General features: G+C 40.7%; 2 protein-coding genes across 2 annotated transcripts; both read right to left on the reverse strand.

Moving 5' to 3' along the window:
• Positions 1-344: 344 nt before the first annotated feature.
• Positions 345-4,663, reverse strand: LOC114662998 (zinc finger protein 3-like). The gene is made up of 2 exons (XM_028816759.2): positions 4,091-4,663; positions 345-1,487 (listed from the first exon to the last, which is right to left on the reverse strand). Exons 1-2 carry the CDS (start codon positions 4,521-4,523, stop codon positions 487-489), a joined length of 1,434 nt encoding a protein of 477 aa, XP_028672592.1. The 5' UTR covers positions 4,524-4,663; the 3' UTR covers positions 345-486.
• A 4,343-nt stretch (positions 4,664-9,006) lies between these two features.
• LOC114663025 (DELTA-sagatoxin-Srs1a-like) lies at positions 9,007-14,982 on the reverse strand. Its single transcript, XM_028816800.2, has 2 exons — positions 14,823-14,982; positions 9,007-9,599 (listed from the first exon to the last, which is right to left on the reverse strand). Exons 1-2 carry the CDS (start codon positions 14,948-14,950, stop codon positions 9,167-9,169), a joined length of 561 nt encoding a protein of 186 aa, XP_028672633.1. The 5' UTR covers positions 14,951-14,982; the 3' UTR covers positions 9,007-9,166.
• Between the last annotated feature and the right edge of the window lie 12,666 nt (positions 14,983-27,648).

The following is a 27,648-nucleotide window of genomic DNA, read 5'->3' on the forward strand; positions in this document are numbered from 1 at the left end:
CAGAGTGTGGGGGTGCCATCAGAAGGAGCTATAAGAAGTGGTGCCAGGCTGTAGTCATTTAACATCTGACGTACTCCTGGGTCCACAGATAAAAGGAAGCCACCCGGCCTCATCCAGCTGAGGTGAGTTGGGAGGAGGTGGGCAAAGCTTGCTTGGAGGAGAGGCGGAGGATTTATTGTGGACAGAAGTCTGTTTGTGGAGGATTAAAACCTGTATAAGGGATTGGATTTAATAAACCACTTCTACTGAAGCCTTGACTGTGTGACTGCACTTGTGTTGTGGGTTGGAAGAGCTGCAGTGTCCTCTAGTGGGCACCACTTATAACTGGAAATCACAGAAACAGGCAATTACAATAAAATGGTATGTGATATGAACATTTAAAGATGATTTTTGTGACCAGCAGGTCAAAATACATAAGATACACCAAAAATTGTTCAGGAAGCAAAATCTTTGTTGCCTAGTGTTATCCTGCAGAAAATCCAAGTGTCACTGTTTCCCTCCTGCGTGACATCTCTCATGATGCATCCAGTTGGACATGTATCTAAACGTCCTCCCACAATGTGCACAACAATATGGCTTTTCTCCATTATGAATTGTTTGGGGCATTTTAAGATGGCTAGTCACTCTAAAAGCTCTTGTGGATTCCGTCAAAGGATTCTCCCCGCCATGATTTCTCTGGTGCTTCATAAAGTCAATGAAATGAATAAAGACCTTCCCACAGACCGTACAGCTGTAAGTCTTCTGGCTTGCATGAATCCTCTCGTGACGTTTCAGCGTGGATATGTGCCTGAAGCTCTTTGCACATTCGGTACAGCTATACGGCTTTTTCCCTGTGTGAATCCTCTGGTGTGTTTTAAGGTTGTCTATCCGACTAAAGGCCTTCCCACACTGAGAACAACTGTATGGCCGCTCGCCTGTGTGAATTCGGTGGTGGGCTCTGAGGGCTTCAATCCAAGTGAAGGTCTTCCCACATTCAGAGCAAGTATATGGCTTCTCCCCTGTATGGATTCTCTGGTGTCTCTGCATATTGGCTTTTTTGTTGAAGCTCTTTCCGCATACAGAACAGTAAAACATTTTATTTTGAATGTTGATGGCCCTGGATGTAAACCTTTCATCAGTCATGCCATCATTTGGAAGTTCTCCACCTTGTCTATACTCCACTTTGGCATTTCCCTCCATCGACACTTGATGAATAACTGGAAACGTTTCAGGATCGTTCTGAACTGGAGGATCCAAGGATGGCACATTGGAGACCGCGTCTACATTGCTGTCTGTTTCAGAAAACTCTTTTTTAATGTTGTCCTTGTTTGGGTCTTTCCTGTCTTGCACAAGGTAAGCAAAGTCCACTTTTGAGTCATCGGTGTCAACGCAGTGAGAGACGGCCACCTCCTGAGGGTCATGAACAGCAACAGCAGAGGTTTGGTCCAAACATTTGTCGTCCATGTGACACATTTCTTTTCCTGAAGGCTCTTGAGCTTCTTTGTTATCTGTTAAAAATAAAGAATGCACTTAAATTGGCAGCTTTTAATTACCTTCACTTCTACTTAATAATTAAAGAGGGTCCCCAGAAGAACAAGTCAAGTCAAGTCAAGAACTATTAGGTGAAAACACTGTTGAAGACGGTAAAGTACCTTGTGAGTATATATGGTTCTATACAAAATAGAGATTTAAAGCAGGGTGACCGTTTTAAGTTGTGGGGTGTACTAGGCCTATTAAACATCTTAAGCTTGTTAGTTCAAATTACGGTCAAGCACATAATCCTGTGTCAGTGAGTCTCAACCAGAGGGTTGTGTGTTTGCCACCAGTGGGTCGAGAGTTGCTATTATTTATAATGGAAGTGGGTTGTGGCAGAATCCCCCTTTCCAGAGTGTGACGATCAAGCTCAAACCATGAAGGGGGGTCAACAAGTTGTGGTTATCGCACTCGAATCACCAAGGAGCACCACGGTGGTACACAAGAAAATGAACATGGAAAAAAAAGTGTGCTGTGACACCTAAAAGGCTGAAAAACACTGTCCTGTGTGACATGATGCCATAGTGAGACCAACTTACTCCAAAATCAACACAGGACTGGTGGGCAATTGTTTAGCTTATAGTAATTAATGTGTATACAAATTATACACTCTCTATTATATAAAACAATCCTGTGATGCGACAAGACTTTTTGGAAAATTTTTTCAAGTCCCACCTTCCTCTCGACCAATTCCGGTTAACGGCCTACGCACACTGACCTCTCACCTCTCATTCATGTGAATACTTTAGTCAGACACAGTTTCTGCTCTCTCAGCTCTTATACATTTTTATGCTTTCCTCACTTTAAGTTCCCAATTAAAGAAGACATATTATATCCAAATCTTATTGAAGAATTTCATCACGAAGGGTTATCAACAGAAAAAATCAGTACATGGGCAATCCTAGCACAGAGAAACGATGAAGTCAAACAAATTAACGGCAAAAATGTCAATCGGTTACACGGCAAATTGGTTAAATGCGCATCAATAGACTATGCTGAAACAGTTGGTGGTGATGGTGTGGAAGATGAAAACATCAACTTATAATTTCCCAAAGAATAGAGAAGAATTTCTGATCGTTTAGAAATGGTTCAACTGTATAAGTAACTTAAACATTTAACTGAGGCTTTTTAAAACAATTTGTCTGAAGAATCATCTCAAAGTGTCAAGGTTTTGCCAGAATCCCATTTTGCATACTAGATTTGCTAAACTTTGGTAATTTGGGGAAAACAAAGCTACAGAAAGGAAAATGGTAAATTAATCCAAAAATTACTTCAGATAATTCATTGACATTTCAGACTCGTGAACATGAATAAAAGGATTCAGGAAAAAAACATCCCCACCCAAAAAACAAAAAAGAAAAAGAAAAGTAGTATAACCTAACATGTCATCAATAGCTATAATGTCCATTGATCAATTGCATCACAATCTAATCACACGCTAGAAGCAGCACGTAAACAATGCAGTGACCAGCTTGGTGCATCTCTGGCACCATGATTCCTTCTGTTCTTTTAGTCTATGTTATGGAGGAACTCTTCATCCATGAAGACTGAGAAGCTCCTTCACAACAGGGTGGAAAACTGAATGGAGAAAATACAAATCCAATAAGTAAACCTTTCAAAGGACATAAATTATGAAAAAAATTCAGATTTGGGCAGGGTGCTGTTAAATGACTAAGCTGCTCTCCTTAAAAGAAAAGAGAATTTCACTGAGTCGTGCAGCTGACTTGAATCAAGTCAATGGCATAAATTAAATAACACTGCCGAGTTCATTGATAACACCTAACCATCAGAAAGTGGTAGGTACATTACATGGCCAGGAGTATGTGGAACCCCCTCGAAATGATTGAGTTCAGGTGTGTCACCATTAACAGGAGCATAAAATGAAACACACAGCCACACAGTTTCCATTGACAATCACTGGGTACACCGCAGAGGGCAGTGACTTTAAAAAAATCACCTTTTGGTGAATTACCTCAATCTCTCACTAAAAAAATAAATAAATAAAATTAATATTAATTAAGTTTCTTTACATTTATATAGCGCTTTTCTCACTACTCAAAGTGCTTACACAGTGAGTGGGGAGCCACTTCAACCACCACTAATGGAGAAACTACAAACGATTAGAAATGGTTACGAATAATTATATCTTGATGAAGAATTATTTTATCGCAGAATAAATTTACTGCAATTAAAGGTTTGATTTCTTTCATATTTTCCTCATGTCCTGCGGTGGGTTGGCACCCTCCCCGGGATTGGTTCCTAGTTCCTGCCCTGTGTTGGCTGGGATTGGCTCCAGCAGACCCCCGTGACCCTGTGTTCGGATTCAGCGGGTTGGATAATGGATGGTTGGATATTTTCCTCAGGATTAAAGTAATTCACCAAAAGGTGTTTTTTTTTCACTTGTCTTTACCAGAGCTGACAAATAATTGTGTAAAATCAGAATGTATTCCACACAACGTGAAGGACTTGACAAGACGCAGGTGAAGTCAGATGAACTGATTTTGTTGTTGACGACCGACACGATCATCACGCGCCTCGCTCTTTCTCCACACTTGAAGACCCCCATTAACGTTCTTACCCCACGCCGGCCTGTCTGTCACACACTCGCTGACTATCCGCTCCCACTCGGGTAGTATGAGCGATGAATGGTGCCTCCCTTTGGACTCATCTCCTAATTCAGTCTGCCCAGACTGCTGTCTCCTCGAAGGATGGTCCCCAAGTCCTTCTTCGGTTCCGCGATCTCTAGTCGCGTCCCTCGCACTTCGGTCTGTATGGGACTGACTAGCTATCCTGTGGGCGACTCTCGTTCGGCAAAGCAGCGATCTCACTTCACTGCGGGAACTTTCCAGCTCCTGCTTTAAGCTCTCGATTTCCTTTTCTTTCTCCAGTTGGAAGTCCAAGAAGCGACTGTCAACCGAGTCGGCGAACTCGCACAGTGCAGCATCCAAAGCCGCTTTGAGAGAAGCGAACTGCACTCTAAAGACTGCAGCGGATGCCCCGTCGTCCAGCATGCCTACGCTGCCACTGGCAGATGAGACTTTTCTTTTTAATTGCCGGATAATGCAGACGGGCACCGTGAAGGAGAATTACCAGGAAATAGGGACAAATCCTACACCTCAGTGGACGATAAAAATCCAACCCAGAGTTTTGATCGATTATCGTGTGGGGGCGCCAGAGGACCAAGATGTGTGACGTCATCAGAACGTTAGGCAGACACCTGCAGCACTCCAGCAAGAAACGCGTCCTCTCGCTGAGTCCAGAAACGAATCTAATCGCTTTATTTAAGGAAATTTATGTTATGTTACATTTTACCCCCACATAAAAAGTATCTTTTGCTGTTATTCCTATTTTCAATCACTTGGCAATAGATTTAATGATTTTAATAAATCTATTTACAGAGCGCAGCTAAGAGTAAGATCATGAAAACTATGCATAGTCTTATCAGTTTCATTCTTTCTATCTGTTTTGTTCTATTACAGGTTTGCAGAATTGAACTCATAAAACTGTTTCAGTTGTAAATAGTTATTTTCATGTGTTTCCATGAACACGATAAAAATATAATTAGAACGTTTCCATCACATTACATTTAAGTACAAAATAAATGTGATGTGAAGATCAGCTAATCGGTGTTTATCATACAATATCTGAGAACTAGAAAAGGTGAAGGTCCATAAAACATTTTGACTGTGTTCTTAGAAAATAGAAAATCAGCAGGAAATGTCAGCCATATCAGAATGAGAGCCATGGAATCAAATAACGGGTTTAATTAACAAACAGAATTTGATTCTAATTAAGAAACTGGTTGGAGTTTGAGGCCCCCCACTTAGCTGGTCATCTGTTTGCTCACTTCACATCTCATTTCTGTTTGGGTGCCGTTTAAGAAAATAAGTAATTCAGAGGACTGAATCTTAAGAAAGGCAAATAAAATGAAGGGGAAAGAAGTTAAGTACTAACAAAAACTGGTCGTAAATTAAGAAAATGGTAAGAATGAAAAACTGCAACCACACTCCAGGACCGGGGTTTGATATTTCTGACTTAGTAGGTGTAAAAGATAAAGTGGACGGAGAATCTCAGGGGTGCCATGAGAGAAAGGCGATATGGTCTATTTCAGCCAGCAGGTGGCAGCAGAGGTACAGCTTCTCCTGCCCATTCCTGAGCAGTGTGCACAGATACCGTAGTGAGAGGTGCGTGCCTTTTCTAATCATGTCCAGTTATTTGAATTGACTACAGGTGGATTCCAAAGAAGGTGTAGAAACATCTCAATGATGATCAATAGAATGAGAGAAACCTGAGCCAAATTTCAAGAATCCATATTATTTTGTCAGAGGGAGAGTTTTTAATGTCTGTTTGTCTGTCTGCTTCCTATACAATCCAACATCCTTGTGACCAATGTTGTATATTTGCTCTCCAGTACTACATGGACAAGACAGACTATTACAGACTACCGAATATGTGTGTTACAGTTTGCACACCAGTGCCACCTGCTGGCTGAAAGAAAGTAAAACATCTGAGCAGACATACGAGGTATATCACACACACGCAAACTGCCACGAGCTGGCAGTTTTGATATTTCTATTTTTCCTGCCTTGAACCTGGCGCTTGTTGATGGGCTCCAGCTGCACTGCGACCCTGCGGAAGTGGTAATTAATTAGATTTTACTGAGATTAGATTTTAAATTGAAAGAAAAGAAATGATGACAGTAGATCTCTCATTTCCAGGGCATATTATTGTTTAGTTACAACTTTTTGCTTCTTACTGTTTCACAGCTGAAATGACTCTGGGAAGCACACAAAAGCAGAGTCCCGCAGAATGGAAAAAAGTCCAGAATTTGCTGAGCTGCCAATCACTTAACCAACAAAAAATCGTTGTAAAGATCATCCATCCATCCATCCATTTTCCAACCCGCTGAATCCGAACACAGGGTCACAGGGGTCTGCTGCAGCCAATCCCAGCCAACACAGGGCACAAGGCAGGAACCAATCCCGGGCAGGGTGCCAACCCACCGCAGGACACACACAAACACACCCACACACCAAGCACACACTAGGGCCAATTTAGAATCGCCAATCCACCTAACCTGCAGGTCTTTGGACTGTGGGAGGAAACCGGAGCGCCCGGAGGAAACCCACGCAGACACGGGGAGAACATGCAAACTCCACGCAGGGAGTGTAAAAATCATCATTACAATTAATTCTGAAAGCAATTAAAATTCTCTCAGAATTCACATTTGAATGACGGATTTCAGGATTTTTATATATAATACAGTATGTATGTTTAGAACTAGAAAGTTTATAATAATTGTGTAATTTTAAACATTTTGTAAACTTTATTTCATGTCTTCACATTAAAGATGCAATAGGTTTAACCGTAAACAAATCTACTAATTCTGCTCCAAATTCAAAAATTTTAAATGACGTGCTATTTTTCCTAACTTGTACTTTCTGTGATTTTCTAAGATTTCACTCTTACACCTTCTCACATAACGGTTGCTCTTCTGTCACCTCTGCAGATGGTAAAGTTACGTCTGACTGGAAACTGCAGGTCAGCCCGTGGCAGTGAGAGGACCCGGCACTTTGCTCTGCAGCAATGTGATGTGCTGAAGAATCAGCAGTTCCTTTACACTCTTAAAATGACTGCTTCTAAAATAACACTTTCTGAGTTGTGTGAATCTTTGTAGGGTTATTAAACAACCATTACTGTCTGGGGCAATTTCTTTGCGTATGAAATTTGTTGTTATGGGCTTTATAAAGCATCCTAATATTTGGTTAACATGCACGTCCATAATATAAGGTAGTTAAGCAAGATACTGACAAATAAAAAAAAAACAAAAAAACTTGAACATATTCAGTGTTATTTTGTGCTGCAGGAGTCACTTTAAAAACACGATCAAATATATCACATTGTGACCACGAGGGGGCGCCAGAAAGTCACAAACCACAGACACAGCAACACAGCACTCACTTTATGAATAAAATAAAGGATTTTATTCCACAAGGCACTTCTCTTCTCCTGCAATCAGCCACACTAATATAAAATACACAATAATAACCAATTATTCTTCCTCCTCTCTACCTCCCACTGAGTGCTGCCTGCTGCCCCCCGACTCGTCCATGTGTGGCAGCGGGCTCCTGTTTAAGCCGGACACAAGAATGTTTCCGATGTCATGCTGTATCTTCTGGGAAGCACTTCGAGGACATAAAGAAAGTAGAAAGATCCTCTCCAACAGCACCCTCTATCAGCCTGTAGGGGTTCCCACAGGGCTGCATTTCCAGACTCCATCTCCCAAGCATCCCAACAGTTGCCCCAACTGGGTTCCTATGTGAGGACCACTGCCACCTATCAAATTGGGGGGATTGAATTGCTCCCAACTCCTGGATATCTCTGGTCCTTCAATTAATTTACACCGGCCGGGTACAAAGTCATTTATTTGTTCCACCAGCCAATCCAGCTGTGTCGTTGCTCTGGCCTCCCATCTGGGTAATGGCTTCTTCTCTTTTGCAGCCGGAATGCCAGTTCTCCTCCTACACCATATATTTATGGCTATTTATTAAACCTGTAGTGGATTTATATAAGTAAAGATTCTTTCTGGAGCCTTCATGTGGATGGTTCTTTCGGGAACCTCTTAGCATCTCTCTGAAGCACCTTTATTTTTACAAGCGCACACAGCAGTTTTACTGGAAAGGTAGTAGGTATGTCCGCGTTGCATCAGTTCGGATTCTGCATGCATTCTCTGTGCTCGTTTACTACTGTATTTTCGTCACGGTTGTCTTGCTTCATGGCTCAACGTTTGTATTCATGTACACTCTCAGAAATAACGGTTCCATAATGGCACTTTATTAGATTGTGTGGTTGCCCATAGAACTCTTGCTTGACAAAGAACCATTTCATTCTGTGAACAGTTCTTTACACATGAAGTTGTTTTTTAGGTTTTGAAAAGGTTCCTAATATGTGGAAAAACAGAAATCTTTCATGTTTAGGAGGCTATAAAGAATAATACCAACAGTGAAGATAACCTGAGCTTAGCTTGTGTTATTGTGAAGGGAAATACTCAGGAACCCACTGGTGTTTCCCAAATCTGTTACCATTTATTGATGATTATTGATAGAACCTGTTATGGATCTAAATACAGTAAATCAAGGGTCTTGCTGGTGCCTCTATGTGGATGGATCTTTTGGTAATCAAAAACTATTCCCTTATGGCATTTTTAAGAATGAACTTATGACTAACTAGTACACTGTAGGAACACCCATAAAATACATTAAAACATACATTTAAACAGTTACTGTGGTACAATACTATCAAAAGTCTTTTTAAAACAAATGAAGTATTCAAACCCTTTAACTATATTGTTATGTTTCAGTCTTGTGCTAAAATTATATAAATTCATTTTTTCCCTCATCAAGCAGCACTCAATTCCCCAGAATGACAAAGCGAAAACAGGAAGCCAACATCTCCACTGAAAATCTCACACAAGCACAGGGAAGACATACAGCATTTTATTTTTATCAAATTACAGAATTTTATTACCTAAAGTTGTTTTATTTTTAAAAGCACATCAGTATGATAATGAAGAATCAACTTAAAGCTTATATTAAAACAAAAAGGAAGCCAATTCCCAAAGAATGTAAGACTGCCATGTTTTTCATGGATACCCTCAAGAATAATTGACATTGCTTTCCCACAGTTCCACTTGCATTATTGATTCACAGGCATTAGACATTGCTACTTTGATATCAAGGCCGTTGGTACTATGACTCAGAGTGCACTGGGTAGCTTTGGCTCTTTTAAACTCTGGTTTGACCTGATAGTACATTTCATCATACAAATCGTGATCACACCCCTTACTGAGGTCATAAAAGCCCACCGCAAACCAATTCTCGAACCAATTATAATCATAAGGCACACTGAACATGATAGCCAGTTTCATATCGCCGCTTTGTATCGGTGATGCACAGATGTCATACGTCATCACTCCCACACTTCCACAAGCCATTCTCCTCTTTTTGCTGAAGGAGCAGGCCTCTCTACTTCTCGGCTCGATTGTAGGTTGAAGAGGGGTGTTGTTATACCCGCTGTGACAGTGGTACCTGTTCGAAGACACAAGATACAAACAACTCATGTTTAGGCAACTAAATAAAATCAAAAACTCCATCTTAACCCACCCTTTCTAATTTGTGCAGATTGCAGTTTATTCAAAAGATGCTGCCATCTTACGTTATTATGGATATCGCCACTTCTTTAGTTTGGCCCTGTAAGAAAATGTATTGAAGGCATTTGGCAGGACATGGCCTGTTTTCATAAACAAGGTACATTTTGTGTATTAAACAACTGAGTAAATATTTACAGGTGGATAAAATGGGGGGCACAACAGCATAGTGATTCGTGTCTAATGGCTCCAGAGACCTGAATCGTCTGCATTTTCTCTTCACGTTTGTATGGATTTTTTATTGATGTTCATATTCAAGTTGAAATTTATGTTCAGGTATGCAAAGTACTCTGAAATTCTTAATTGCATATTTAAACACACTTGTGATAGAAATAGTACACCAAAACAGATAATGTAGACCACAAAATACATTAAAACTGTTATACAGTATATGTTTTGGCCAAATGTGAGCTGTGTGCCAGTACTATTCTGTGCTGCCTTCACCACCCCCTTATAGTGCCCTTTGTAGTGGTCTTGCTGCCCTGCACTTATCAAGTGCCATACTAAGTTGCCATATTTATTGAAAAAAATCTCCACTGTGCATCTGTAGAAGTTGGTTAGCTTGGACAGACAAATGTGGGCCTTCATCAGACATCTAGGGAAGTAAAGGTGTTGGTGATCCTTCTTGCCAATTGTTAGGATGTGTTCTTTTCACTTCAGGTTTTCAGTGATGGTGGCTCCAAAAATGTCTGCTGAAGCAGATGTGAGTGTCTTCTGCCAGTGCTTCTTGACCTCTGTGACCAGTTTTGCTGACATTAAAGGTGTCACACACTTCCAGTTCTGGCACCCAGAAGAACGCCATTTCCAGTTCCAGTGCTCAGAGGAACGTCACTTCCGGTTTTGCAACGTCACTTCTGGTCAAGGCCTTTAAAGCCTCCATGTTTTGAAGAGTGATTCAGTTCAGTTCAGGACTCGATTCAGTGCACTTGAGTTCTCATTCTAAACCCTTTTGCAACCAGGGACAATATATGGATGGCTGCCCCAAACCTTTTTGTGGGCGTCGAGGCTGTTCATTTCATAAAGTATATATTGTTGTCCAGGCAATGTTGTGTCAGAAGGCACATGAGTTCTCTTTAAATCTTCTCATAGTTATTGGTGATCATGCAAATGGCAGTGGTGACATCAACAAATTTAGTTGAAAATGAAAATCAGAAGGGGACTCGGCACACTAACTGAACATGAACGTTATAATGTAGCCAGTCTTCACGTGCTAGGAGTCTACAAGTTAGGATGTTCAAAATTCACTTGCAGATGATGTCCCAAATCTAGGACCTTGCTGATCAGCTTTGATGGTGCAAGCTGTCATGAGTTCATTAGCATGGCGGTTTTTATTATCCAGATATACCAGGATGATATGAAGTGCTAGGGATTTGGGAACTTATGTGAATATGTTATAAAAACATGGAAACAGGAAGTGGACCATACTTCTAGGGACGTTCAAAAAGTTTCTGCATTTTTATGTTTTTGATGGAAATGGTGAAGGCGGGAGGAGTAGTAATTGGGCATTAAAAAGTTGGTATAACACTGGGAAAATTGCATGGCAAATCGGGGTGACTATGTAGAAAAGTGATGTAATTTGTTTTTGAAATTCTTAATAAAAAATTCTTTTTAAATAAATAATCGGCACACTTGTGGCTTAGAGAGGGGGCGTGGAAGTGTGACTGGAGCAGTTCCCGGGTGATTTGTGATGCGGGCGGTCCTCTCTTAAGTGTACAGGTAAAGAGTCATCCACAATTGTTGCCGGGAGCTGCTAATTGCCACACCTGATCCACGTCCCCGAAATATTTGATAGAAGGGCGAGACGGATGAGGGAAAAAGACAAAAGAGAAGGAGAAAAGAGAGAAGGACTGAGGTTAAGGGAGAAGAAGGCTGGAGAAGTGGAAAGCCGGTGTGAGCGAGCGACAGTAGGCTCTCTTGAGCAAAATCAGGCAGCTGGAAGGAGAGCCCTGAGAGAATGTTTGCCCGACACTTGGGGTGGATGGATTGGGTCACTCCTGCTGAGCTGTTCAGAGGAGCAGGAGTGACCAGGATCATGGACAGCTCACCGTGTAAGGCTTCTTAGCTTAAGGCAGCAGCAGTCATGGGGACTTTGGGGGCGTTGAGCCCCAACGTGAGCACCCTGACCACTGGGGAGGGAACACAGGTCTCGGTCTGGCTGGTGCCCGACGTAGCCAGGGATCAGAGAGCTACTGGACCAGAATAGGAGGGAGCTGCATTTGCTGGTTGGGTGACTGCCCTGTTGCGGGGCCCAGAAGGGAGAAGCAGGGGAGCTGCCGGTCAAAGAAGAATGCACCAGACTTTGTGTTTTAAAAGTCTGCTTCTGGCCATTGTTTTAAAGGATTTTTCTATTGTGTTTTTAACCTCCACTCGTTCACTTGTTTTTATGGATTATTTATTTAATGATTTTTTTTGAGAGACACTGCACTATTTATTTGAACACTGTTTTTGAATTTGCTGATTTTAATAAAAGCACTCTGCACTTTTTGCACCATCACCTTGCTTCACTTTTAATGTCTTCACTGCCTAGCTCATCAGTGACATTACAGATGGTGTTGGGTTCAGAGCTCCCAGAAGCCAGATGGGAGCATGGAGCAGAATCCGCATTGTCAGATTTGGTGGCAGTGGTGGGATGAGCTGGCAGTGGGGACCAAAGAGCAGGAGACAGAGCAGCAAGCGGGACTGGTGCCAGACTTTTTTAAAAGAACCCAATGACCCAAGCCGGAAGAGGACATTTTAAAGGATGGAGACTTTTAATGGACATTTATTTATTGATTGTTTTTAACCTCCACCAGTTCACTGGTTTTTATTTGATTATTTATTTATTTTTGATTCACTGTGCTACTTATTTGAATACTTTGTTTTGACTGTTTTTTAATAAAAGCACTTTGCACTTTTTGAACCATCCCCTTGCTTCATTGTTGATGTCTTCACTGCCTAGCTCATCGGTGACATTACCGATGGTGTTGGGTTCAGAGCTCCCAGAAGCTGGATGGGAGTATGGAGCAGAACCCGCATCATCACACCTCTTGGGCACAGCTATCATCAGTGTGTCTACCTTGTCGAGAGGTTTACTTACCTTGGCAGCGACATTCGTGTCTCTGGTGACTCTTTCTATGATATCTGTAGACGGATTAGGAGAGCATAGTGGGTCATGAGGTCACTGTAAAGAGGTGTGTGGTGCTCCCGATATCTATGCAAAAGGATGATGGTCCAAGTCTTTAGAGTCCTGGGGCTTCCTGTCTTGCTATATGGTTGCGAGATATGGATGCTATCCAGTTACCTGAGAAGAAGACTGAACTCCTTCAGTACTGTTTCACATCAGAGAATCCTTGGGTACTGCTGGTTTGACTTTGTGTTGCTCATGGAGTCCCAAATGAGGCACATTACCTGCATTGTGAGGGACCATCAGTTACAGCACTATGGCCATGTGGCGCAATTCCCCAAGGATGATCCAGCTCATAGGATCCTCATTGCTGAGGACCCAAGCAGCTGGACCAGGCCAAGGGGATGCCCACATAATACCTGGCTGCAACAAGTAGATTGTCATTTCTGGGGGATGGGACTGGACTACATGTGTGATCTGTGGGCTGCCAACCTGGATCCCAAACTGTTTTGTTGTGTTGTGGGTACAACAATGCTCTGTACCAGTGCATGCTCTCCAACCAGACCTGACTTACAATATGATGTAGGTGAAAATACCAAGTTATTTTGGAAATTTCCTGGTAAATTATAGCGACAGTGGTATATGGAGTTATTACAATCTGCAGAAAATGCAGCCACAAGGTTATTTTTAGTGTAAGATAAATACTGTGTACACTCTAACTTACTGTACTGTGCTTAGAGAGCTACACCTAGGTAGTCTGTTTCCTCTTCTATGCATTTCTATATTAGTGAAGGGACATTTTGCTTTCCATTTTCTTCACTCTGTTGTTTAGTTTACTTTCTACAGCTTCAAACAGCAGGAGAGGATTGCATAGCCTAATAATGTGATGTCGTGTTCCCTAGGCATATGTGCAATGCCGCACTAACTTGCATTGGGATTTATTTTGCTGTTGGAAGCAGCTGTCAGACTTATAAAAGATAAAAGTATACAAATTTATAAGCTGAAAGTGCCTCTCTCAAGTTAAATTAAAAACAATAAATAAATCCGGTATTGAGGTGGTAGAAAATGTATCTTTTGGATAGGAAGTCACTAATGGTTTCTAAATGTGACTCTCAACAAAAATTGAATTTTTCTATCATTTTCTCCAATGAATTAGTACACCAAATTTCAATACAAAATGGCCCAGTGGGAGCTGAGCATTTCGGTTAAACAAATAAACAGGCATGAATGAACCAACAGTAAGTGCTGTTCTCATTTAATGTGAGTGCATACAAAAAATTGTTTGCAGATCCTTAACAGTGAGTTTATCATGGATACCTAAAGTACTGTAAATGATACCTAAAGGAAATTGTGACCACTCATCACAAGACTGTGAGTCAATCAGGCAGCTGTGTTATTCACTGCATAACCCTGAAACCATCCCTTTTTTATATCTGCCTTATTCTGAGGAAAATTTTAAGAGATACAGCTTATGCCAGTTATGGCAGGTGTAAAGCACAGAATAGCTCTGGTCAGACCGTCACACACACAGCGGGTTGCGGTATTTAGACCCAGGATGCTGGATCAGTTAGGCTGCAGGCTGACATTGTGCCCCTGTGCCATACTGGTATACATTAATTATGGACTCAGATTATCAAGAAATCAGTAATCAGACAATAGTTACTACTGTAGATACACTTACAGTCGGTTCATGGTACCATAATCAATGTACCTGTAATAGATGGGAGTAACTCTTTCATGAGCAAGAGGAGAAAGTCCAGGCTGGGGTTTTAGTGGCCCCATCACGTCCATACGTGTGGCAAACTGAGCTTACTGTAAATAAACTTTATACATCTATTACATGTCAGGCATTCCTGACAACTAATGCTTCAACACACCCTACTTTTCTCTTTGTACACATGAAGAACATATTGTGCTCTCTTAAACAAACAGTACATTTTTCATAAAAATCAGGAAGACATGAACAAAAATGAAGAAAAGAGATACAAGACAAAAGCTTACTTTGGGTTAGTGAGGAACTTAGTTGTATTGTTGGATATTTCAATCACCACATTTCTGGTGGTTTTGATGCTTTTGGAAATTTTCTCTGCAGACGTGCCTTGAAGGGAGGCTCCACATGTAAGATTCATTGTGCCTGAAAAGTAAACATGCAATAAAATGCAGTAAAACTGAATTAATTATCCTGTGTTTGGAATTCTAAAATTGTCATGCTTATTTAGTAAATAATCCTGTTTAGCCCTTGAATATATCTTGATGAGACTCTAACCTCTTTTCCAAAGTACTCTCCATGCATTATACATTAATATATTAACATTTGCACTCTTAATTCAGCTCACATTTGTGAGGAGACAGAGCCTATTCCAGAAGATTTGTGTGAAAGATATGAAACAGTTGTGCCAGTCGATCTCAAGCCACTTCATACACACCACCACACTCACATGGGTCAGTTTAGAATTTGGGGTAAGAAATAAATGAAGTAGGAAAACCAGAATACTCTGAGAAAACATGAAACAGACACAGAGAAAACACATAAACTCCACACAGACAAGGATGATGAACCAGTTGAGCTGCATGGCTAACACTGTGCCCCCCTGGCATCCAGTAATTATTGATACAAATTACCAAGAAAACAATAATCTGGCAATAGTGACTGCTATTTATACACTCAATATGTAGACATAAATGTGTTACATAGATAGATAGATAGATAGATAGATAGATAGATAGATAGATAGATAGATAGATAGATAGATAGATAGATAGATAGATAGATAGATAGATAGATAGATAATATGAGGAGAAAACACCTAAAAATGTGATTAATAACAACAGAACTTTTTTCATTCTCTTCTTTGCCTTCTTTCGGCTGCTCCCGTTATGGGTTGCCACAGTGGATCATCTTCTTCCATATCTTTCTGTCCTCTGCATCTTGCTCTGTCACTCCCATCACCTGCATGTCCTCTCTCATCACATCCATAAACCTTCTCGCAGGCCTTCCTCTTTTTCTCTTCCCTGGCAGCTCTATCCTTAGTACCCTTCTCCCAATATACCCCTCATCTCTCCTCTGCACATGTCCACACCAACAAAATCTCACCTCTCTGACTTTGTCTCCCAACTGTCCAACTTGAGCTGACCCTCTAATGTCCTCATTTCTAATCCCATCCATCCTCATCACACCCAATGAAAATCTTAGCATCTTTAACTCTGCCACCTCCAGCTCTGTCTCCTGCTTTCTGGTCAGTGCCACCATCTCCAACCCATATAACATAGCTGGTCTCACTACCATCCTGTAGACCTTCCCTTTCACTCTTGCTGATATCCTTCTGTCACAAATCACTCCTGACACTCTTCTCCACCCATTCCACCCTGCCTGCACGCCCTTCGATTTTTGAGAGTTTTTCATAGATAGACAGAGAAAGAGAGAGAGAGAGAGAGAGATGCATACCTTTTGATACCATTATGGTTTTAAAATCTTACACTCAATGTTATTATTTTTTCCAGTCTTAAGATATAATAAAATGGCAATGCTGCAACTTCCATGAAGAGCAATCCAATCCCATTTATGACACCCATGTCCCTCTGCGGAGCACTGCAAGCCCAGACTGAATCAGTAGCACTCCGACATGGAGGCCTTTTAACTGCAAGTCGTAAGATGTTACCACCCGACCTGTGGTTAAACTCTCTCTGCAAGGCAGGAAATAAACCCTGGGCAGCGTGCTAGCCCACCGCAGGGCGCGCACACACACACCCACACACCAAGCACACACTAGGGACAATTTAGAATTGCCAATGCACCCAACCTGCATGTCTTTGGACTGTGGGAGGAAACTGGAGTACCTGGAGGAAACCCACATAGACACGGGGAGAACATGTAAACTCCACGCAGGGAGGACCCGGGATGAGATCCAGGGGCTTCTAATTGCAAGGCAGCAGGGCTACCCACTGCGCCATCGTGCCACCTGTCACACTAGTTACCCAAATGAATTTTAAAATCACCTACAATTAGGAACCTGTTATAGTTATTTATTATTATAGATACTAAGTCTAAGAATTCCTCAATAAAAGACACATTACATTTTGGAGATTTATAAATAGTCAGTAATAGAGACTGGGACACTCCTTGAATAAAGATGTGAATACTTGAAAGATGTGAAAGTGTGAGAGAAAAATTGGGGTGCCTGAAGAAAACTTGCAAGCTTCTCATAAATTGTCACCTGACCTGCTGGAACCACGAGGGAGCCGCAGTCACCCCTGTGTCATTATCAGATAGATAGATAGATAGATAGATAGATAGATAGATAGATAGATAGATAGATAGATAGATAGATAGATAGATAGATAGATAGATAGATAACTTTATTAATCCCAAGGGGAAATTCAAAATTTTTTTTAAAAAAGCTAGTGAACCTATTTAATTTACTCTTTAGATTTTAAATATTTTCACTGTTTTTTTCTTTTCTTTTTTTTTACTGTTAATAAGAGTGAATTGCTGTAACAATGCAATTTATCACTGCTATCAATAATATATCTTTCTAAAATATATTTCAATAACATAAGTTAGTTTTAGAAATATTTGATCATTCTTGCACTGGCATACTCGCAATAGATAACAATATATTTCCAAAAAACAATAAAAAATATCTTACCTTTCTTTTTATTTTATTATTTTTATAATTGACACTTGCAGATCCACAAAGGTAAAAAAGATATCAAAAAGTTTCTCCTCTTTTGGCCTTTTCTCTCCTCTTTATACGCCCTTCCGTGCTAGTCTTCAACACGCCCTTTTCCAGTCATTGCCGGTTTTGTATCGCATTTCAAAATTAGGTAACCAAAATAATTATTTCCATAGTACATTTTCATACAACAAAGATGACAAAGAGAAAGTTAAAAGAAAAGAAAAACAAGTAAGATTAAGCAATAATATTAAAGAATAAGTAACAGAAAAAAGGGTAAGGTCAGACAGCTGGGAGGGCAGTTAAAACTAAAGAAAACTTCAGCTAGACTGGAGAAAAAAAACAAAATCTGCAGGGGATCCAAGGCCAAAAAGACCGCTCAGCCCTCACCTGGGTAATCTGTCTAACATAAATGCTCCTAAATCAGTCCCCTTTGTTTTCATGCTTCACGTGATAGGATTTGATGAAGTTGGTCTCTTGGATAACTGGACACCCACTTTCATTCCTTCATTTCCACCACAGAAGAACCGGACAAAACAGCAGAGAATGGTGGGGATTAGTAGAGATGTGGATCCCTGAAGAATATGAAAATTTTTCGCCCATATAGTCTATTAGGAATTCAACTGAAATGTAGCTACGAAAAAAGCCATATGAAAATAATTTTGTCTTAGCAGTTTTTTTAAAGTGTTCCACAGTATTAGCCTGGAAAATTTCTGTTGGCCGAAGTATTCCAGATTTTAGGTGCATAACAGCAAAAGGCAACCCCACTTCTTTTAAGCTTGGAAATACTGCTAGAATATTGGATCAGAGAGCCAAGAGTATCAGGGTCATCAGGCCTATAGATAAATAAAGCTGCGTGTTGTCTGAAAAGCTGTGGTAGCTCGCCTTCTGCTTCAAGATAATCCGACCTAATGGAACCATTTAGATTGAGAAAAGCAGCAGACCCAGAACAGATCCTTGTGGTACACCATATACTGTATAATATCATGGGTCTCCAAAGTACAATCACCACAACTAACAAAGAATTTTCTATCTGTTCAATAAGACTTGAAATCAAATTGAGGTGCTCCCAGAGAGGACCACCCATTGTCTAAGGTAATTTCTAAGAAAACTGTGGCCTATGGTGTCAAATGCTGCACTCAAGTCTAAGAGAACAAGAACAGATATACGGCCTCTGTCCACATTAACACGCAAATCATTTGCTACTTTAACCAGCAGTTACTGTAAAATGATTTGTTCTAAAATCTGTCTGAAACTTGTCAAGAATATAAAGCTTATTCAAATAATCAATAAGCTGCTTAATTACTGCTTTTTCTAGAATTTTACTTAAGAAAGGCAGGTTAGAAACTGGTCTCAAGTTGTCAAAGACAGATTATTTTTCATGAGCACGAGTTTAACAACTGCAGTCTTAAGACTGTCAGGGAAGACCCCCGTATCTAATGATAACTTCACTCTCAGTAAGGACATCAGAGACTTCTTCAAAAAAAAATCCTGTTGGTACTGGTCAAGGGTTCAGGTGGAGGGTTTCAGCTGAGAAATTATTCTACGTAGTTCGGATATTCCAGTGAAGGAATTTAGCTTGCTTACAAGAGCATTCTGGGATTCAGCAGGATGAACTTTGGGGGTAGTACTATATTATTTCTAATATAATTTAATTTGTTTTTACAAAATATAGCAAAAAGACTCACAAGTTTCACTAGTACTTTTAGAAGGTATCCATTGAGTGATCTGGGAAAGATCAATAGCTGAGAATAAAACTCTTGGATTACCAGCATTATCATTTATAATTTTAGAGTAATAGGACTGCTTCTTCAGGCAGGCTGTGTTGTTATATTTAGTTATTTTAGCCTTCAGTATTTCATAGTAGACTGTCAGTTTAGATTTTCTCCATTTACATTCAGCTCTCCAGCATATTCTCTTTAACTCAGACACTCTTTGTGTCATCAAAGGTATAATAGGATTTCTTAACCATCTTTTCTGTGGCCACTATGTCAGCCGCAGCTCTCACTTTAGCATAAAAAGTTTCCACATTACTGTTAACACTATTAGCACTATTGAGGTAAGCAGTACAATTGGACTGCTTGTTCAAGATAATAGCAAACACTGAAGCTGCAGATGTATCAAAATAATTTTTTTTAACAATACGCTTCTCATTAGTTGCAGTTATCAGTATTTCTAAATTAAATAATATGCAAAAATAGTCCGATATACCAATATCCACAACCGGCCTCATGTCATCTTTTAATCTTTTAGTGAAATCACTAAATCCAGCGTGTGTCCCCTCCATATGTGTGGGCTGGCTGACGTGCTGACTAAGATCAAAAGAGTGCAGTAACTTCAGGAATTCTCTTGCTTTCGGGTCACACTAGTTACCAAAATGAATTTTAGAATCACCTACAGTTAGGAACCTGGTTTAGTTATTTATTATTATAGATATTAAGTCTAAGAATTCCTCAATAAAAGACACATTATATTTTGGAGATTTATAAATAGTCAGTAATAGAGACTGGGACACTCCTTGAATAATCATGGTAAAATACTTGAAAGATGTGAAAGTGTGAGAGAAAAACCAGGGTGCCTGAAGAAAACTTGCAAGCTTCTCATAAATTGTCACCTGACCTGCTGGAACCACGAGGGAGCCGCAGTCACCCCTGTGTCATTATCAGATAGATAGATAGATAGATAGATAGATAGATAGATAGATAGATAGATAGATAGATAGATAGATAGATAGATAGATAGATAGATAGATAGATAGATAGATAGATAGATAGACAATTTGTACCCAAGAAGAAATTAAAACTTTACAGAAGTTCAAACAAAAAAAAAAAGAATGTTTAAATTTTGTAACAAAGTAACAAAACACACACACAAGAACTTCTGGCTTGAGAGCTTCTGCTGTCAAGCACAGGCTTATAGGTGGAAGTAAGAAGAGGTCATATCTGCTGTCTCTTGTTAAGAACAGCAAGCGCAGTGTCACCAACAGGGTGATCACACAGGCAGTGCCACTCCTAGTTGAGTGTCATTATTTGGAACTTCTGAAAATGAACTCGGGCTGCTGGTTTCAGAGGGCAGAGTATGGACGGCTTAGCCATTTGAGGTGTGAGAAGGTTCCTCATCTCTAGTGAACAACTGGGATTTCTGTGTATGAGGTCATCTTTTAGTTACACTGGGCTCTCTTTATTTCAGCCTCAGTACATTCAGCATTCTGCACACACAGTTGAAGGCTGAATTAAATATTGATGGCATGCATGCTGTTCAGACAGATCTGTCAACACCCAAGCCAAATGTTGTCTAACCAGTAAACTTTCTACACACCATCACCACTTACAAAAATCTGAAGAATTTAATTATTTACAGTGGTGCGCAAAGATGTTTTGGTTGGCAACAGCTCAAAACAAAATATTTTACCTAAAAGATTTGTTTCAAAACCCTGTAGTACAATTTCAATATACTTTAGATAGTAAGATCTCTGAGTAACAAAAAAAAAACAAAAAAACTTTTGCTTTTGGTTTTTGTTTGAATAATCTTTCATTTGAATCCAATGTTTAGATAGATGCCAATGACTTTATCTTTGTGTGATGCTCCATTCCCATAGTCATTGGCATCACCCATTTACTATAAACTACGGCAAGTGAGAACTCAACAAGTTTATAGTGCAAAAGTGCAAAATACATTTCATTAACAACAATCAGTATCAAAGTTTGGTATAGTTTAAAGAGGTCTTCAATAAAAGACCATCATGGTCAGCTCTGTAAGTAAAATTTAACCAATAAATAATTCCAAGTCAGAACCATCTTGTCTTCAATGCATCTTTCTCTCTCTCTCTCTCGGCTCCCCTGCTCAGCAGGACTGAGACATCAGTGAATGCATCCCCCCTTGTGACTTTCATCCCAACCATCTCCTCCAGTACTGGTTGGGTTCCACCCAGCCCAGCTCCCTCGTCTTGCAACCTCAATTAGTCACCACAGGATCTTGGAGCCCAGCATCTCCCCTGCTCTGAACCACTCAAGGAATGTGATCTGCCCCCATAGTGCCTTTCCCTTTGCTCCAACGCAGGGCATCTGTCGATTAATTAACCATCCAATTCTACCCATTAAGAACTCTGTGGCCACACTTCTTTTCATGATTATGCTCACCTACACTCATGTGCTTGAGGTGCACCATTTTTAAAAAAAAACCCTGCCCCAACCCAGATCTGCCACAAGCCCCTGACACACTGTACCACACTTTGTTAATGGTGATTTCTCTACGGATAGAATCAGTAGACCAGAGAGCCGTTGTCCACATTGATTTTTGAGTTAAGCTCTGTTAGTAGACCCAACCAAGTTTAGTCTGAATAGTACAGACAGTTTAAAATCCAAACAGAAATCAATGCCATTTTTTAAATCTCTCATGATAAGCCTACACAGAGGATGTGCCCACTGTTTAAAGATACTTGGTTATAATATACTTGAGCTGACAGGCTGAAAATGCTGTGCATTGTGAAAAACACTTATTTAACAAATGTGACAAATTTCTAATAAGAGTAACAAACTAAATAGAAAATCTGGCATTATATGCAAAGTGAGTAGACACACTCAAAGAGCAAATTATTAGGGACACCATACTAATATTGGAAAACATCTTGTATCACCCCAATCCCAAAGGTATCACGTCCTAGTGAGATGAATGACTTTCGGCCTGTTGCTCTGACATCACATGTGATGAAGACCATGGAGAGGCTGCTGCTTCACCACCTTAGGCCACAGGTTCAACACGCCCTTGACCCTCTGCAGTTTGCATATCAGGAGAAGGTGGGAGCAGAGGATGCCATCATCTATATGCTACACCGATCCCTCTCTCACTTGGAAAGAGGTAGTGGTGCTGTAAGAATTATGTTTCTAGACTTCTCTAGCGCCTTCAACACAATCCAACCTCTGCTCCTTAGGGACAAGCTGACAGAGATGGGATTAGATTCATACCTAGTGGCATGGATCATGGACTATCTTAAAGACAGACCTCAGTATGTGCGTCTTGGGAACTGCACGTCTGACTTTGTGGTCAGCAACACAGGAGCGCCACAGAGGACTGTACTTTCTCCGGTCCTGTTCAGCCTATATACATCGGACTTCCAATACAACTCGGAGTCCTGCCATGTGCAAAAGTTTGCTGATGACACTGCTATCGTGGGCTGCATCAGGAATGGGCTGGAGGAGGAGTATAGGGACCTAATCAATGACTTTGTTAAATGGTGCGACTCAAACCACCTACACCTGAACACCAGCAAAACCAAAGAGCTGGTGGTGGATTTTAGGAGGCCCAGACCCCTCATAGACCCAGTGATCATCAAAGGTGACTGTGTGCAGATGGTGCAGACCTATAAATATCTGGGAGTGCAGCTGGATGATAAATTAGACTGGACTGCCAATACTGATGCGCTGTGCAAGAAAGGACAGAGCCGGTTATACTACCTTAGAAGGCTGGCGTCCTTCAACATCTGCAATAAGATGCTGCAGATGTTCTATCAGACAGTTGTGGCGAGCGCCCTCTTCTACGCAGTGGTGTGCTGGGGAGGCAGCATTAAGAGGAAAGACGCCTCACGTCTGGACAAACTGGTGAGGAAGGCAAGCTCTATTGTTGGCATGGAGCTGGACAGTTTAACATCTGTGGCAGAGCGAAGGGCGCTCAGCAGGCTCCTATAAATTATGGAGAATCCACTGCATCCACTTAATAGTATCATCTCCAGACAGAAGAGCAGCTTCAGCGACAGACTGCTGTCACTGTCCTGCTCCACTGACAGACTGAGGAGATCGTTTCTCCCCCAAACTATGCGACTCTTTAATTCCACCCAGAGGGGTAAACGTTAACATTCAACATTATACATAGTTATTGTCTGTTTTTCTGTTTTTCACCTGCATTGTTATCATTCTTTAATTTAATATTATTTATTGTATCAGTATGCTGCTGCTGAAGAATGTGAATTTCCCATTGGGATTAATAAAGTATCTATCTATCTATCTATCTATCTATCTATCTATCTATCTATCTATCTATCTATCTATCTATCTATCTATCTATCTATCTATCTATCTATCTATCTATCTATCTATCTATCTATCTATCTATCTATCTATCTATCTATCTATCTATCTATCTATCTATCTATCTATCTATCTATCTATCTAATATTGGCCTTGTCATGCTCTTCATGGCATGGATTCCTCAAGATACTTCTTTATGATCCTGGTCCATGTTGACTTGATTGCATCACACAATGTCTGTGGATTTGTTAGTAGCACATTCATGCTGTGAATCTTCCATTCTGCCTCATTTCAAAAGATGTTCTATTGGATTCAGATCCAGTGGCTGGGAGAGCCGCTGAAGAACAGTGAGCTCATTGTTGTGTTCACAAAACCAGTGAAAGAATACTTCTGTTTTGTAACATGGTACATTATCATGCTGAAAGTAGCCATTAGAAGATACGGCCATGAAGTTATGGACATGTTCAGCAAGAATACTCAAACACGCTGTAGCATTCAAGCAATGATTGGTTAGTGTTATTTGGCCCAAAGTATACTGAGAAAACATTCTCAGCACTATTACATCACCACCGACAGCCTGGACTGTTGACTTAAGGCAGCTTGGGTGCATGAATTCACATAGTTGGTGCAAGATTCTGACCCTACCACTTGTGGTTGTGATGATATTTATCAGACCAGGCTATGATTTTAGAGTCTTCGCAAAACAGTTTTGGTGGCCTGTGCCCACTGCAGCCTTGGCTTGCTATTCCTGGCTGACAGATGTGGAACCCAGCGTGATCATCTTCTGCTGTAACCCAACCACGTCAATGTTGTGTTTTCTGAGATTCTTTTCTGCTCACCACAGTTGTACAAAGTTCTTATTTGTGTTATTGTTGTCTTTCTGTCAGCTCAAACCAGTCTGGCATTCCCCTCTTATCTCTTTTATCATCAAAGCATTTCTGCACACTGGTCACTGGATATTTCTTTGCTTGTTTTTCTCATTCTAAGCAAGTTTTACAGTTGTCATTTGTGAAAATTCTAGGGAATTTTCAGTTACAGAAATATTCAAACCAGCTCATCTAGCATCAACACTCATAACATGGTCAAAATCACGGAGATCACATTTTTCCCCATTCTGGTTTTGATGTGATCTTTAACTGAAGCTCCTGACCACGATCGGCAAGATGCTATGCATTGCATTGCTGCCACATGATTGGCTGTTTAGATCAGTGGTCTCAAAATCCAGTCCTGGAGGGTTGCAGTGGCTGCAGGTTTTCATTCTAACCCTTTTCTTAATTAGTGGCCTGTGTTTGCTGCTAATTAATCTGTCCATCCATTATCCAACCATATATCCTAACTACACAGTCACGGGGGTTTACTGGAGCCAATCCCAGCCTGCACAGGGCACAAGACAGGAAACAAACCCCGGGCAGGCGCCAGCCCACTGCAGGGCACACACACCCAAACACCAAGCACACACTAGGGACAATTTAGGATTGCAAATGCACCTAACCTGCATGTCTTTGGAGTGTGGGAGGAAACTAGAGTACGGGAGGAAACCCAGGCAGACACGGGGAGAACATGCAAACTCCACGCAGGGAGGACCATGGAAGCGAACCCGGGTCTCCTAACTGTGAGGCAGCAGCTCTACCACTGCGCCACCCTGTATGTGTTTAAAAATATACCAAAAAGAAAAAAAAACAAAAAACTTCACAATAGCTTTATTTGTAGGGCACACCAGCTGAACAGAATCAGAATATTATAAAAATTCTTCATTGTTCTTGTGTAGATTCATTGAATGCTGTGTCTTCACCGCTAGATTCAGGGGTAAATCCGCCATCAGGATGTTCTGAGTGTGTGCCTTGAGGCTCATGACAGCAGTGGTCTTTTCACCAATTCAGAACCCCTGCTCCAAAATCCTCCCGGGCCACTCAATGAATTGGATGGAGTGTTAGAGAATTGAAATAACCAAACAATCAAGAGTTAGAAATACTGCACTACAGTAAAAGACCCTGTGTCCATCAACATGCTATATTACTGAAAGTATGATCAACTCTCTGTTAAGGAGCTAAGTTACTTAAGGGGCCTGTGGGGGTCTCATTCTGGTCTTGGCTGGATCAAGCCTGTTGTGCTCCTTGTTATGTAGCGCAGATTGTGTAATGACAGAGACAGTCCCCACTTATCCCTTGCATCACAGGTTGTGAGGGTGTTAGTTGTGGGGATAGTAACATGGGAGATACAGAGAGAGATGAAGAACTCAGAGCACTGTAAACTCGGAATATAATTTTATATTATTTTAATCATGTCATTTATTATTGCATCATATTTTTGGTCACCATAATTAGTTCAGCACAGTTGGAAGACGCTTCTCTCAGGCACAGTTAAAAAACTATTGTTCCATTATAATCTAGTCAAAGCTAGTTCAGTTTCTCCATCCCCTTTGAAATTAATCATTTTGCAGAGTTTGCCAAAATTCCTGAACATTTCTGCACTTTCACTGAACTTGTGGCAAAGCAAATTCAGTGATGTTTGCTCATTGCAAGTTGGCAGAATTAAACTGTTAAAGTGATTAAATGCCACTAAAGCATTGCATGCCATTGCAACCTTCTACTTTATCCACTTGTGCAGAAATGTTGCAACAGTTAGGGTAACATTTCAAAGTTCCCTCACACCCTTACTTTTAGAAACACTTTCGTATGAAACATGAAGATTTAGTCTGTGCAAACTAATAGAAAAATTGCTTGGTGAGTGACTTAGTTGCAATGTAAACAGGGTTGCAGAAAAAAATGTCAGGCAGCACACTCCCTGGTGTGAACATAACAGCTTGGCATTGTTTATTAATGGGAGGTGTTTTACTATTCACCTCAATTCCGGTTTTTCTGGTACCTGGGGTAATGGTGGCTGCCAAGAAATGGAATTTCAGCATCCTCACTTGTGTATCTCAGATCCACAAATGGGTTGTCTCCTCAGGAGAGTGAGGAGTCCCTCTGTCTTGTGAATTTTTCATCTACACTCGGATTTCCAGATGTGTTGCATGACCAGTAAACTCAGAGTTCCTGCAGATCAATATATCTGAAAATGAAAAAAAAAAAAAAAACAAAAAGCAAAAACCCAATTGACCTTGAAATGAAGGCTGAGAAACATGTTACTCATGTCATCATGCAGAATTGAAAGAAAAAAAGTTTGTGATTTAATACTAGCTAATATGGCAAACAATGTACGAAATGTCAAGGTAGAAATGAAAAACTCATGTTACTCATGTTGCATCATCCACATGTCAGTTATGTATGTAGTTGTATGCTGTGTATTGTATAATAACTGGACTGCCAATACTGATGCGCTGTGCAAGAAAGGACAGAGCCGGTTATACTTCCTTAGAAGGCTGGCGTCCTTCAACATCTGCAATAAGATGCTGCAGATGTTCTATCAGACGGTTGTGGCGAGCACCCTCTTCTACGCAGTGGTGTGCTGGGGAGGCAGCATTAAGAGGAAAGACGCCTCACGCCTGGACAAACTGGTGAGGAAGGCAGGCTCTATTGTTGGCATGGAGCTGGACAGTTTAACATCTGTGGCAGAGTGAAGGGCGCTCAGCAGGCTCCTATCAATTATGGAGAATCCACTGCATCCACTAAACAGGATCATCTCCAGACAGAAGAGCAGCTTCAGTGACAGACTGCTGTCACTGTCCTGCTCCACTGACAGATTGAGGAGATCGTTCCTCCCCCAAACTATGCGACTCTTTAATTCCACCCGGGGGGGTAAACATTAACATTTAACATTATACATACAGTGGTGTGAATAACTATTTGCCCCCTTCCTGATTTCTTATTCTTTTGCATGTTTGTCACACAAAATGTTTCTGATCATCAAACACATTTAACCATTAGTGAAATATAACACAAGTAAACACAAAATGCAGTTTGTAAATGGTGGTTTTTATTATTTAGGGAGAAAAAAAAATCCAAACCTACATGGCCCTGTGTGAAAAAGTAATTGCCCCCTGAACCTAATAACTGGTTGGGCCACCCTTAGCAGCAATGACTGCAATCAAGCGTTTGCGATAACTTGCAATGAGTCTTTTACAGCGCTGTGGAGGAATTTTGGCCCACTCATCTTTGCAAAATTGTTGTAATTCAGCTTTATTTGAGGGTT

The sequence above is a fragment of the Erpetoichthys calabaricus genome, chromosome 12, assembly GCF_900747795.2.
Source record: "Erpetoichthys calabaricus chromosome 12, fErpCal1.3, whole genome shotgun sequence".
NCBI lineage: Eukaryota > Metazoa > Chordata > Cladistia > Polypteriformes > Polypteridae > Erpetoichthys > Erpetoichthys calabaricus.

Excerpts from the sequence above, each read along its gene's own strand:
- LOC114662998 (XM_028816759.2), bottom strand. The coding sequence starts at position 4,523 with ATGCTGGACGACGGGGCATCCGCTGCAGTCTTTAGAGTGCAGTTCGCT. Across the intron at positions 1,488-4,090 it reads GACAGACAGGCCGGCGTGGG|ATAACAAAGAAGCTCAAGAG; the intron begins GTAAGAACGTTA and ends TATTTTTAACAG.
- LOC114663025 (XM_028816800.2), bottom strand. The coding sequence starts at position 14,950 with ATGAATCTTACATGTGGAGCCTCCCTTCAAGGCACGTCTGCAGAGAAA. Across the intron at positions 9,600-14,822 it reads AAGTTCCTCACTAACCCAAA|GTACCACTGTCACAGCGGGT; the intron begins GTAAGCTTTTGT and ends GTCTTCGAACAG.